Here is a 14,215-nt window from a genome sequence, read left to right on the forward strand (position 1 = left end):
ATGAAAATTGTTGGACAAATGCAAGGGAAAAGAAATAACAGATAAGACCATCAGCAACCATCAATTTTGTCTGGCCAGAACAAGAACTTGCCATCTCAAAATCAAGTAAGACAGTTTCGGTTGAGAAGGTGCAGTCTGCTTAATGGAGCCAAAGCTAAAACCACCCAACATGGGTGTCTTGTAGTGCTTTCATCTCTTCATCTAGATTCAGGCATCCTGTCTCTGGATCTATGGTGGCGTATGTAGATTGGTCTGTTGATAAAACAAGATGAGTTTAAAAGACATTTGCTAGAGATGTTCCATTGAACACAAAGCTGCTCTTACAATCCCTGCCCAATCTCACAGCAATTTAATTGGAACAAAGCATAAAAAAAAAAGCAAAATGAACAAGGTTTGCAGGCTCATCAGAAAACTAGGAGCTGACTGCAAATATGCAAATGGCTTAGTGCAGCTGCCAAAGAACCTAATTACTCTGTCCTGATGTCCTGACTTGTCTGGGTAGCTCTGCCTGGTTTAGGTATGACATACAACGCTAAAAACAAGTGAGGTGTTGCAGGGATCCATGCTGGTGGAGGCAGCTGGGGAGAGGACCAGCCCACGCCCACATTTATCAGGTCTGCTCAAATCACAACCTACAAGCCATTCTTCACAGCTCGATGTGCCGGGCAATTGTGGTGGTTTTGCTTTGCTCCGGTATGCCAGCGTGCTCTCCCTTCTGCTCCGCTGCCCCAGACCCCAGCACAGTGCCTCCATCCCACGCAGCTACCCGCTCGATACAGGGGCCATCCAGAAAAGACACTCTGCAAAGGAGAGGGAAAGGGGCAGCGGGACACGCGGGGCAGGCAGGTTACGAGGGATGGGGCTGGTAGGTCAGTGCTGGGGGACAGAGCGTGGATCAGCCTCTGTGACAGATTAGTGTCATTGGTCTAGCAATTAGCCTCAACAAGCAGAGACTCGGGTTTCTGGCCCTGCCTCTGCAAAGCGCTGGTTGTATTGCTTTGGCCAAATTTGGTTTTCCCTGTGATTACGTCCCTGTGTTTACTAACATAGAACCTGCAAAGCCTCCACTGAAAAACAGCGATAGCATTTGCCTTTAGACTGGGAAATAAAGAATTTTCCCTGCTCAGCAATTAGAATTACCACAAGCAGCCGTGTCTTACCGCTGACCCATAGACAGGTGTTTCTGCTCCTCACCTGGAAGATGGCTCGCGGGGAGGGGCTGTGGGGGTCGGGGTCCCGCGGGCAGGTGACCTGAGGGCTGCTTGCAGAGGTCTTTTCCTGGACAGGTCTTGGCGCCTGCACATCCATGTAACTCTGTAGGAAGTCTCGCTCTGCAGCTTCGACTACCTGAGTTTCATGGAGCCCACTCCTTCTGGGCGAGCTGATACAGCACAAGCAAAGCAAAGAAGGTGCTGATAGGAGCAGGGGTGGGGGGAAGAGGCAGAAGCAAAACAGGGGATGCAATTGAAAAGATGAAGACAGTACCATAAACCCTTCAAGTATGTCAAAGCCACCAGTGGGGTGGAAGTCAATCCTGTTCTCCATGGGGTGCCTGGATCCCCTGATTTGCATCTGTGTGTCATACAGCTGGCACCCCTCTATAAGGCTGATCTCCCAAGAGCAGAGGGTTTGGCAAAGGGCGATGAGGTTGGGGCATGACGGTGGCGTCTTAGCCCTTGCAGAGCAGGAAGCTGTCAGTGGAGAGCCTTATAGCGCGGGTGCACGGTCTATATCTCATTTTAAGTAGAGCCCCATGCTGAATCTGTTTCAGGAGGACGAAGCTGGTGAGGGCAGGTTCAACTTCACGGCCTACGGGATGGGACCAGCTTGCCTACAAGCCAAGGATGGCATCTCCGTCAAGGGTGCCAACAACAACAACACGGCCAACCCGGTCCCCCCGCCATCCCGCTCCCCCGAGGAGATGCGAAAGCTCTTCATTCAGAGAGCCAAGAAGATCGACAAGATCTCGCGCATCGGCTTCCCCATGGCATTCCTCATCTTCAACATTTTCTACTGGATCATCTACAAGATCGTCCGCAGAGAGGATGTGCACAACCAGTGAGGGAAGGGGAGCAGCTGGGAGGGAGCGAGCAATCCTTTATATATGTGCAATAGCAATGCAGCAATGCATGAATTTAAGAATGTGGCAATATCTACTTAAAAAAGGGGGAGGGGGGGCTGGGAGGGACTTCTAATCATCTGAACTGAGGATGACTGGCACAGGGAGGAGGAAAAAAGCTGTTGACCTAGGGAGTTCAGGGTGGGTTTTAGTTTTACAGCATAGGAAGGTTTGGATTGCTCCAGCTGCAATCCAAGCAGTGTAATATATTAATATATATTCATGCTTAATTATAATGCAAAAAGAAAACAATCAAAAAAAAAAGATAAAAAAAATTCTTTTTTTTAGCCTATTAACAGCTTAGATTCTCAAGTCACTGGAACGATTCATAATTCCATGTGCAGAAATGCTTTATCTGATTTTTGCTATAGAAAGGCCATACTAGTCAAGCACGTGGAGAAAAAAAGCCCTAACAAAGAAAAAAAAAAAAAAGAAAAGAAAATCATTCTATGCTTCTCTAGGTTCTGCATTTGAAAAGTGGATAGATGAGGAAACTTAAGAAAGAGACTGTAACTTGTTGGTTTTTTTATATTTTTACTTTTTTTAGTAATGGTTTTGCCAAACACTTTGTGACTTTTGGATAGAGGAAAACAAATACATTATCTCTCTCATCCTCATCAGAGAGAATCCAATGGGAAACATGAGAAGGACATCAGGGCTTTCATCAGAAATCATAGGTACCTTCTGTCCTTTTAAATGACCTGGCAGGATTCAAGTCCCAGGAGTCAGAAATAGGATTCAGAACACTAGAAATTATGAAGAGTTTTTAAAACAGCTCATTTGTTTTTCCCAAACTCCCTTTTGCCATGCTTGTTTACAACAGGGGTAGGATGGAAGCATCGGCTGAGTTAAAGCAGAAATTATATTTAAAATTTAGAGAAACCAGGCATTTTCAATGCCTTGTTGCAACAGGGCCGGGCGAATGGCAATATTGTTAGTAAGTGATGGGGGGTGGGAAGGTGTGTACAGAGAGAGCAGCTCTTATTTTCAGACATTTCATAGCAGTAATATTCATAGCAAAGCTTTGAAACTCTATTTTTGTATCTATTTTGGTGCTGCATTTAGCTTTAACGCGGACGGGAAGCTGGAGCGGGGCTGCTTTGCCGCAGGGGAGCCTGGCACAGTTGGGTGGGGATGGGGAAGGGAGGGAGGAGGGATGGGTGAGCAAGGGGGTCTCCCTTTGGCAGCACGGGTTGGTGTTGGCAGCTGGGGTGGGAGGGGGACACATCAAATGCATCCAGGGTGTTATTTGAAAGCCTGGCTTGGGGCTGGCATGGGCAAGTCAAGGGCTTGATGCCCCACTTGCCCGGCTGGGACCCTGGTGTGAGCTGGGCTGCAGCACCCGGGTGATTCAATCGTGTTCATTTGCACTTTAGCAAGGAGGGTAAAAGAGAGCGTGAAGGAAGAGACAATCAGTCTGCACTGAAGCACTTGGGGTCAGGTCTGGATTAGGCACTAAATGAAGGCAGAGAGATAAGCAGCACCCAAAGGGTGCTTCCACCATCCTCTCCTGCTCAGGACAGGGCTGCAGCTGAGCTGGGCTGCAGATCCCACACTTGCTGCACGAACATAGAGGTTCCCGCTTGCAGGAGCTGCCACCCCCACAGCAGCTGGAGCAGCTCTCAGCAAAGTGCTCTCTGGTGCTGTCAGGCCACATCTGGCCCAGGGCAGCAGCACCCAAGCCTGGGGTGGGAGGTTGGGACCCCATGCTCAGCCATGGGTGTCCCAACCAGTGCAGCAAGAGGCAGCTGTGGGAGAGGGCAGGGGACGCGGGGACCTGCGAGCTGTCCTAGCACAGAGTCAGTGCCAAGAGGAGGAAGCCCAGGGAGAGCACCAGGGTTCTCCTAGGCTGGGTAGAGAGACACCCATCTCCAAGGCTGCCAATTCAGCACCTTTCACCAGCACTAAATACACTTTACTTTAAAAAAAAAAAAAAAAGAAAAGAAAAAAAAAAAGAAAAAAAGAAAAGAAAAAAGAAAGAAACCAAGGATAAGAGCAACGAGGAAAAAAGGGAGAAAAAAAAGAAAAAAACACAGTGGGCACTGTGTGAACTAAGGCAAACGGCAGTATTTCCTAATGTTTTGGTAAAGGCCACATAGGTTTCCGAGTCTCTTTGCACTGCCGAGACAAGGAAAGGGCATGCGGTACCAGTGTGAACCAGGACATCAGCCTCTTCCCCCCCTTTCCTCTATTGGAACAGCAGAAAACCTGTGGGCTGAGGATTTCTCCTTCCCCTGGCAGACAGAGCTTTCCCAAGCAGGGAGATCTCAGCCTGTCGGGCAGAGCCACTATGGGACAAATTTCCAAGCCTTGGCCAGAGCCCAAGTCTGCTGCTGGCTCTGGTTTTGCTTGCTGAATTATTGAACTCTCCCTGCAGGCACGACGGACGGTTGTGCCAACTGCGGGTTGTGCGATCGCTTCAAACGGCGCATCCTTGTCTGAGATGAAGGAGCAAATCCAGGGAATTCCCCTCCTGCCCGACAGCGGGGCAGAGGCTTGGCAGCCCACACACCGCGGCTCCTTGCTCATGCAGGGGAACAACTGCAAATCACTGTCATTTGGGCAAAAAGAAGGTCCTGCCTCTTATTCCCGGGCCTTGTACTTCGGAGTCAGGCAATCTGGTTGTCGTTCACACAACTTCTCGCTCTCCGCAGGCTACCTGGGATGCCCACCAGGGCACAGCCAGCTGCAGGGCTGGGTTTCCTTCCTAACAGGAGCTGCTGTAGGTTGTTAACATCCTCCCACCCGAGTGAGTTTTGATCCTACAACCCAAGGGCAAGACCAGAGCAAGAAGAAGGAATATGTTCCCACCTCTCTTCATTCTGCTCTAGCTTATAGAAGGGCCTCAAGACCAAAGAGAAATCCCATGTTCATCCTAGACCTACTGCTTGGAGATGCAGATAAGCTCACAGTTACAGCTTCACTAGAGCTCCGGTATCACTTTTTGGCACTGACTAAAGCCAGAGGAAGGCAAACTAGGGACTAGAAGTAATCAGAAAGATGCTTGCATTTCCTGCTCATGTGGAAGCACTTCTGCTAGTGGAGCCCATGGGAATGTAAGGACAGAGATAAGAATTACATGCTTACCAGCCTGCCTTTGCATCCGGTTCGACTCTGACAACCACTAGGCACGTGTGACGCTCACCATAAGCAGTGTTATTTTCTCTTCATTAAGCAGCCAGTTTCCATTCAGGCCATTTTCCAGCCCCAGGGCTGCCTGCACAGTGACAGTGAGCAGCACTCGCATCCCAACATGAAATATGCTGGGTCTTGGCAAAGGTCTGATGGTGCTGAGATAGCTGCTCCACAGAGCTCTTGTCAGACAGCTTCATCACGTAGACAAGATCTTAGACTGTCCTAGGAGCCCCTGGCAAGTCTATGCAGTTTTCAAAATCAAACATTTTTCTCCATCTGTACTTGGCTGTGTTTAGTCTCCATATTGCAACAGAACTTTCTTTGATAACTTAGCTCATCTTCAAAGTAGGCTACTTTTAATAGTGCCAGAAATTATATTTATTAGCAAGAATGTACAGGATTTGATATTGCAGGGTAGCTTCTAGGCATATTGATGGAATTTAACTTGGTAATTGTTAGCTCTTGTTAAGAATGAGGCTCAGAAGCAAAATCTCTGAGTAAAATAAATAGTCGATTGGCAGTAGAGAGAGAGAAAATAAGGCCCTAATCCACTTGGACTCTTAAGAGAAACGTAGCTTTATCCCAAACGATATTATTTCCAGCTGTCATTGGAAACGTATCACTTCGTGAGCAGGAATTATTTTTCCTTATATATGTTTCCCCAATATATATATATAGGGGAAAAGAAACACAAGTAGGATAAACTTACTGGTTTTCAGTCAGGTTGATGATTTTTTCCCACTTTAATTCCTGATTAAAGCAGCTTTCCATCTGGGATCCCAGTACCATGGAGATCTGAGGGAGGTGCTGAAGAGGTCCAGGACAGAGCAGTGAGCACATGCTCTGCTACAGACTGCAAGGCTTGGCCTTGACCCTGGCAAAGCACCAGCTCTCCTTTAAACACGCAGGCAGGGTCATTCGCTTCATGGGTCTGGTAGTGTCCTCATCCCTCTAGTCCTAGAAGCCTTTGCTGGTCAGGGCTGGGAGACTTCGCTCCTGAGAGTATCAAACAATTTCAAATGCTGAATATTCTCACATCTTTTGAACAGAAACTTTCTTTTCCCCCCAGACATTTTTTTTCCGCCTCTTCTTAAGATCAGATCTTTAATTTTAAGGCAAATCCAAGACACTTCAAATTACACTAATGCTTGACCTTTATCTCAAACGTAAGTTGAAGACCTTGCTTGGTTTTCTAATGCTGGAGGAAAAAAGATTAGAAGTATTTACAATTTATATTTTTTTAAAAAAGAAAGGAACATATGAAAGGAGAAAAGACTGTTTTAAATGGTGCCGTATTTTTCTCAGATTTTATACAATCATATTTTTGTATGGTACTACCATTCCTTAATAAAACATAATTCTTATCCCTGTGCCAAAGACAGACAATCTCTTTCAATACCCCATTCTGTACTCCAAAACCTTGCTACCAGCAGCAGTGGATAAAGCAATATGGACTATTTCTCCCCCAAAACCCAATCCTACCAGCACAGTTGCAGGTCTGGGGTCGCTGCTGCCAGCTGGACATGGTGCATCTCCCATCTGGGTAACTGCGAGCAGCAGGTCCTGCCCTGCTGGAGCACCCCGCAGAGCTCAGTTCAGTGAAAGATGTATCTGATCCCTTCCTTGCCAGAAAGAACCTGACCTCTCCAGTCGTCTTCTCAAAGGGAGATGTTAGGGGTATCTTGTGCTGCTCCTTTTTCAATAGATTTCTATCATCTGTATGGAGACAGTATACTATTTAATTAGAAAATCGGAATACTTGATTGTTCTTCCAGGTGCTAATATGAGCACTAAAGCAGAAGCTAATATTCATTAATTTTAGCACCTTCAAAATTACTTCCTTTAAGTCTTCCCATCCCCTCTTCTCCTTCTCCTTAACAATTATTTCTTAAGGGTAGTTGCACATCTCTTATGTTCAAATGAATCTACACAAGTCTTACTTCATTCAAGTATATTGCATTATTCTGTGTTCATTTCCCTTCTTTCACAATCTGAACTTTCATTTTCCAGCTATATAGCAGCTGTTTAGTGGAAATTAGGTTCTTATATTCCTTATCTCCTACCGTAGTGTGTAGCAGAGGGTCCCAGAAGAAATAAGCTGTTGTGAGCCAGGGAACGCGTAAGGAGCTGTTGCACATTTTGCACAGGGCATCTGCCTGGAGCTGCTCCCGGCTCTGCCTGCAGCCCATGGGGAGATTCATTCTCCTCTGAGAACTGCTGGGATGAGCAGCCCTTGGGTGATGCCCTCAGGTGATCCCACACTGAGGGAGGACTGAAGTGCACAGCCTGGGCTGGGGATACTGGGGATAGCTGGGTAGTGGGAAGCACAGGCTGAGCCAGGTGAGGAATCCCAACCTGTGATCTCCCTTGCAGCAGGCGTCTCATGCTCAGCAAGGCTGACCTTTGCATTTGTAGGGTCTGCAGCTCTTCTGGTTAATCTCTACCCTCACTCACCCTGTCACATTGGCCTAGCATCATGGTGCCAGTGAAGGACCAAAGTGCCTGGTACTGTAACATGGCAGAGGACACAAACCACATGGCAGTCTATAAAGAGAGGGATGATTTCAGCACCTAGCAGATGAAATTACCAGTTAAGTTGTCAAATGAGGTTCCTGGCATAGACTAAGAGAGGAAGGAAAAGCAACAGGAGAGATTTGTTTGCCTAACACATCACTGTCTTCTCCTGGCATTCAAGGCACACAGCACTAGCAGGTATGATGCAAGAGTCAAAGCTGGCAGCAAGAATTACAAGATTGCATTAAGTAATCATGACCATAAAGCCTAGTAAATCTGGGTTGCAGTCCTCGCGCACTTCACTGCTGGGCTTCTGAGTAGAAGTTGTAATGGCATCTTATCTTTGTAATATTCCTGCTTCTGGGTCTATCACAGAGCACTGAAGCCTGTGCAGGGATGAGCCGGCTCCCAGCAGTGCTGGCGAGGGGTTAGCCAGGATCGGACCCAGGCCACACACAGGGCGAGCACACATACTGGGAATAGGTTCAGCGCAAGGGGATGTTGCCACTCTGGGGAAAAGCAGGAATGGCTTCACGTTGGCTTAATGATCCCATCAGCACTCCAAGCATCACTGCTGAGGCCTGCAGGCTGAGCTTGGTGCTGCTGCTACTCCAGCCAACAGTAAGAAGCCAGCCATAAAAAGCACAAGGGAGAAGGACCTCAGCAGCTTCCCAACAGTGGTAGTTCTCAGCAAAGAGAGAGGATACAAAACCCTATTACCTATTCCCAGCCTGAAGTTGGTTGGTGTTTCCATTATAAAATCATCCATCTTTTCCTGGGCATGATAACACCACAAATAAGCCATCAGCCTGGCCAGAAATCAGTTTTTATTTATAGATTTGCCACTTGAATTGCGTAAGTAGCTTAAGCCAAACAAGGACACCCCCTTGACCTTGGCTAAGCCTAGCTGAGGCACAAGATATCATCACAAACTGCACTCTGGCTCAGAGCTGCAAGTGTGTGTCATTGCTATGGCAGGCGAGTCAAGCTTGGCACAAGCAGCGACAGGTAGAGCTGGCCTGGAGCTGCCCAGTCTGAGGGATCACGAGGAGCTTTTGGTGCTAGGCCTTTTGTGGAGCTGGTCCCAGGACTGTTAGCACTGTAGGAGGCTAAAATCACCTTCCCCAGTGGGTCTGTGGGAGGACATCTGCCTCATTTAGGCACTTGGAGATACCAGGGCACCACTGAGTTAGTTACCTGTCTCGCTAAGACGTGAATCAAACTTTAGGCTGCAGCCTAGCCAAACCAGCTGGCCTGGGTTGAGCATAGCACAGAATTTGGGCACTAAATTACAGGTCGAGGTTCAAGCCTGAATCAACCTTGCAGTGAAGACACCCTCAAAGTCACAATTACACTGACAGTGGTGTTGCTTAAATCAGCATTGCCCTGTCATAGCCCTGCAGTGCTCAACAAGCCATGACTTCCAGCAATGGCAGAAATGAGGCTTGGGCTTCAGTGTTTCTTGCTCAGCACCTAATCCCCAAACACTGACCATTAATGAGCTAAAACTATGCAATATTAAACAGATTGTGCCAAGGGAAGTGCCTTAGCTACCTCCCCTGGATATGCACTTAAAGTGTTTTTAAAACTATCCTCGTCACAGTTGCTTGTGATGGCCTAAAGAACCAACACATGAGCCCCTGGGGAGCAGGGCCAGCTCTTGGCCTCGTAGTGTGCCACAGATCAACACAACTGTGTTGGGACCGCAGTTTCACCTCTGAGGCTGCAATGGTAGAAGTAGAGGGGTCCTAAAAGCTGAGCTTCTTACCCAAGAGTAGAGTGAAAGCAGGGATCAGAGATGAGAGAGGAAGAGTAGAACAGGACTCATGTAAGTCATAGGGGCTCGTAGTACGTACTTAGTACTTACTCTCCACTGGAGTAAGCACAGTCACAATTGCAACCCCAGTCCATGTGGTCCTCCGGGGAGCTGAGGCTTTAAATACTGCTGCATGTTCTTTGAGGGGTTGGAAAAAGAATTCATGAGGCTTGACTTGTCCCATGGAGGGAGAGGTATGGTATAGCACAGGCAACATCACCTCTAAAAACAAAGCGTGAGAAACCAGCAAATAAAGAAAGGAAATGGAGAATGGGCAGCCTCTGTAATGTAAAAACAGTGCTGGAAATGCATCTTGCTGAACATCTGCACACTAAGGTGAGGGACACTGGTACATCCTTCACAGGCAGGAGTATGATGAACAATCCAGGCAAGTCCTTGATCAAATGCATGCCTCCACTTTCCATCAATCTTACTTTTTTTTCAGGAAAAAATAAAATAAAAACACACCATTCATGAATTGGGCTATAGATATATAGTCTCTTCACCATTTTAAGTAATCGTGACCTGTGCTATTGGTCACAGTAGTTGAGCTGAGCTCTACAAGAAATGCTCAGCTAGAGGCTGACCCAACAAAATTGTAGCAGAAGGGAGCACAAGTTCCTTTCCCTTACACTTGTCTAGGCTGAGGAAACAATCGAACAACGGCTTTGAAACACTCTGCTCCTGCCTTTGCCTACACTGAGCTTGTACTATTTCCTTTCTGCCCCCCTCTTTGCAAACCTGCTCATGTTTCTGTCCAAAACACTTGCATTCTTCCAATTCCAGGGTTAGATCAGAAGTAAGCATGGAAAATAAACTCAGGAGCAGCATGGACCAAGCTGACAAAACCCTACATTAACCTAGTCCAAGTGGAGAGCTGTAAAACTAGCACCTCCACCCCCAAGGCTGATGCCTCCTTCACAGTCCTCCAGCACTGAGCAGGGTTACTGAACTTGACAGGGCAGGTAAAAGACACATGCATTTCAAACCCATGATTGATAACATTCCTCCGTAAATCAGGTGAAGACAGCAGGTTAATTTGGGGATCTGTCAGCTTTGGGAGTATGCAAATCAGAATTTTTTTTGGGAAAAAAACCAACATTAAGGTCCAAACAGCAATGCTATGTGAGAATTTGAGAGATGGGTATATAATCCTCCTTCCCTTACTGGGAAGAGCAATCTGTTGTGCTTGGACTCTGCCTTTGAGATCCATGTTGCTGCTCATTGCAACATCCGAGCACCTCACTGTACAATCTGTGCTCCCCACAACTGGTGCAGCAGGTCAGGAGAGAAGGGCCAACTCCAGAGACAGACTTAGGAGGTGACAGACAAGGACATTAAGGCACAAAGGCCAAATGACTTAAGTCACCACATGCATGTAGAATTAGTTATCCTGAAAAATTATCCACCTGGAACATCTCAAGTCTACTGTGAAATGGAACTGATATACGAAAAAAGATAAGTCTGTGTGATTCCCAAGTCTGGCCACAACATGCTGACAGTGCCAGTCATGGCCAGAGCTCAACTCTTCTTTCATGGACTCGCTGAGCTGCAGGAAAGAGATGACTGCTTCGAAAGAACTGAAACAGAAGGCAATTGTGCTAAAAGCCTTTCACACACGTGTTTGAGATATCTTAAAACACTGAAGTTTTACTCTATCTATAGAGAGATATAAAGAAGCAGAAACACACTAAGGACTTCACCCAAAAATGGCCTGACATGCAAAGGTCACAGTGCATTTCATCACAGTTGACCATCCCTGCAGCATCAGTGAACACCATTCTGGAAGCAGCCTTTGAATTCTGAACAGGCACAAGCAGCTGTTTGTAACCACCCAGCCGAGAGCAAACAACAGCCATTAAGCAGGTGTAACATCCTTGTGGACGGTGACATTTTATGGACTGTGTTGTCTACTCTCATTCCACCACAGTGTACAGCATACCACGCTTATTATATTAAAACTGAGATGAGGAGTAATGAAAACCTCATACGTAAGTCATGTTAAAAACAGGGAGAATTGAGTAATTTCTCCCAAGTAAAAACGCACATGCATTTACATTGTTTTGTAAACGAATTTGTCTTTAGAAGAATAAACACACTTAAGATACTTCTCTTCAGGACAACCATTGCACATTTGGTTTTACTTTGGAGGGGAGATACAAGCCTCCATACATAGCAGGAATACTTTCTAATTGAAAGCATACAAAATAAATAGAAGCGGGAAGAGTTCAGCATCTGGAGTGTTTTCCTTGTGATCTGGATAAACATTGTCTCTGTTTCTCAGAAGTATCCACCTCACTGGTCAGACCCCAAAGAATCTGGTATCTAGGAAGAACACCTCACAAAAACTTTTGGAAAAAAACCCTTTATGAAGTAGTGGCATTGTTTTGTCCCTATTTTCTGTATCTCTCCCATCTGTAAGCCATTTGTATGAAGACAAAAAAAAAATATCTGTTTCCAAAGCTTGACTAACTAAAGCTCATTTGTTCCAAGACATAACAGCACCCTGATGCTGTTCATACTAGGGACAGCCAAGGGCTCTGACAAAGGAGCTGGGCTGGGTTTAGCAGACACAGTGGAAGATGCCACTGGCTGCCAGACATCCCTGTCCCCCACATGGATGGCAGCACCAGTCACCTGAGTAAAACACAGGGTTTGTCACCACAGAGCAAGAGCTCAGCTGTGGGACAGACGCTTCAGCAAAGGGGCAGAACAGACCACTGAAGATTATACCCTCCTGACATGCCTGACCATCAGAGCCCATTTATCAAGGCTCTTTTGCAAATACTAAATCCAGATTTGAACTACTTCTACAATTTTTTGTGTGTGCTTGTTAAAAAAAAATAATATCAAGATACAGATATTTTCTCAAGCTTGTTTTTTAATAAGGACAGGCAAAGCCAGAGCCTTTTCATTCTTCAATCTTACCGGGACCACAGAGGGAAGAAGTAGCATTAAAACTGCCCCAGTTTCATCAGCTCCTTCAAGCACAAGAAAGAGGCAGCTGGTGTTAAGAGAACAAAACTCATCTCCTTTCAACTTCAAATAAGCTTCTTTAAAACAGCCATCGAAATAGTTCATATTCAGCTGCTTCAGTTGTCTTCCTTGCAAGGTGGGTGCTAAAATATCAGCATCTCACAGGAGATAATTGGAAAAGTATTCATAGGATAAGAATTAATCACTGGAGTTAAGGTAAGAGTGAAGTGCTCTCTGAGAACCTCTACTGGTTAATTAACAAAAGTCTGAAAGAAAATAGAAAAAAAGTCAATGCTTATTCATTTTCACGCTACTCTCCCCTTAAGAACAGAGGAGGGACTAGAGAAATGCAGAATATAAAGTGTGGTACCCATACGTGAAACTTGGGATGTAAAATTCTTCAAAACCATTGAACTAGCTTAATAATGAAGTGCTCACGCCTTCTCCCTACCCACCTTAAAGAGGGACCTCCCTGTCTTTTCTATATGAATTTATTATGTATACATATAAATATATAGATACACAAAATGGGTATGGCCTTACACTCCATTTAAGGATATTTTGCTACATTGTCAGAGTGCAAAGCAACTGCTTCCTTATGAGCAGCATTTTTACATCATGATGAAATAAACCTGTAACTTACACAATTTGCATGACCACACAGAAGCAGTGGCAGATTATTTTTCTGGCTTGTAAAAAATTTTAAAAAAGATGTTCTATTTCAGCAGTTTGAAGATGGAATGTAAAGTTTCTGCTGTTCTATGTATATAAAATATATTTATTGAATCATACATTCATGCTGATTCCAATAAAAAGAAAATAAAGATTTTTCTGAAATTCTCTTCATGGATTTTCAGTGCTAGAGGTTCCATGCTGTAGCCCACACTGCTGGTACATTCATGCTAACACAAAATTTCATTAAAATAAGGCAAAACCCCCAGTTTTATTGTTAAGCCTTTTATTCTGAAGAATAATCTCTCCCACCTGTGACCTCCTGAGCTCCACCCCACATAGGAATTTGTACAACAGCAGCAATATCAGCCTTGTAGCACTGAGAGCCACAGCATTCAGACTCCGCAAGGCCAACACCGTTCGCTCACACAGTGAACCTTCCTCTCACAGGATTGGAGATCAAGTCCAGGCAGCAAAAATGAGTTTTCCACACATGAGATCAAGAGGGACGTATCACATCTCTAGTCTGTATGAAACACCCTGAAGTTCCTCTGGCCTTTCACACAGCAACGACGGGTACTCAAACAGAAAGTTCTGTTTGCATTGTCTTTGCAATATCCTGGATTTTAAAAATCAGACACAAAGAAACAGCAGTACTCTCAATAGAGCCAAACTATGCCTTGAATTCTTACGCAAGCTCAAACAGGTTCTGGCAAGGAATTTAGCTGTCTGAGCCTAGGATCCATATAAAAAAAAGGGGTAATTCACACCTACTTTGTAGGACATGGCATTATTTATACATAAAGTTCTTTGGTAGATGAACTGACCTTGGTGCAGACACCCAAAATGACATTTCAGCATGTTAAAGGACTGCCACTCACACTGAATCTCAGAGATGGACACGATAAAGTATTTTTCCTTCCAGTCAGGTGCTTTGTCAAGTTTGAAATATCATCAGTGGAACAGCAGATCCCAGTTGGCTT

General features: G+C 45.6%; 2 protein-coding genes across 4 annotated transcripts in view; both read left to right on the forward strand.

The window, feature by feature from the left end:
- The window catches only part of GLRA1 (glycine receptor alpha 1), a 36,133-nt gene extending 34,071 nt beyond the window's left edge, over positions 1–2,062 (forward strand). The window contains exon 9 of one of the 2 annotated variants that reach the window (XM_065643781.1): positions 1,748–2,062. In XM_065643781.1, the coding sequence (XP_065499853.1) occupies positions 1,748–2,062 (315 nt within the window). The remainder of the gene's footprint in view (positions 1–1,747) is intronic. The other variant, XM_065643782.1, reaches the window with a different exon arrangement.
- SPARC (secreted protein acidic and cysteine rich) overlaps positions 1–14,215 on the forward strand; it is a 425,399-nt gene that overhangs the window by 350,138 nt on the left and 61,046 nt on the right. The window lies entirely within an intron of this gene.

Source organism: Caloenas nicobarica, chromosome 13 (genome assembly GCF_036013445.1).
Source record: "Caloenas nicobarica isolate bCalNic1 chromosome 13, bCalNic1.hap1, whole genome shotgun sequence".
NCBI classification, from domain to species: Eukaryota; Metazoa; Chordata; class Aves; order Columbiformes; family Columbidae; genus Caloenas; species Caloenas nicobarica.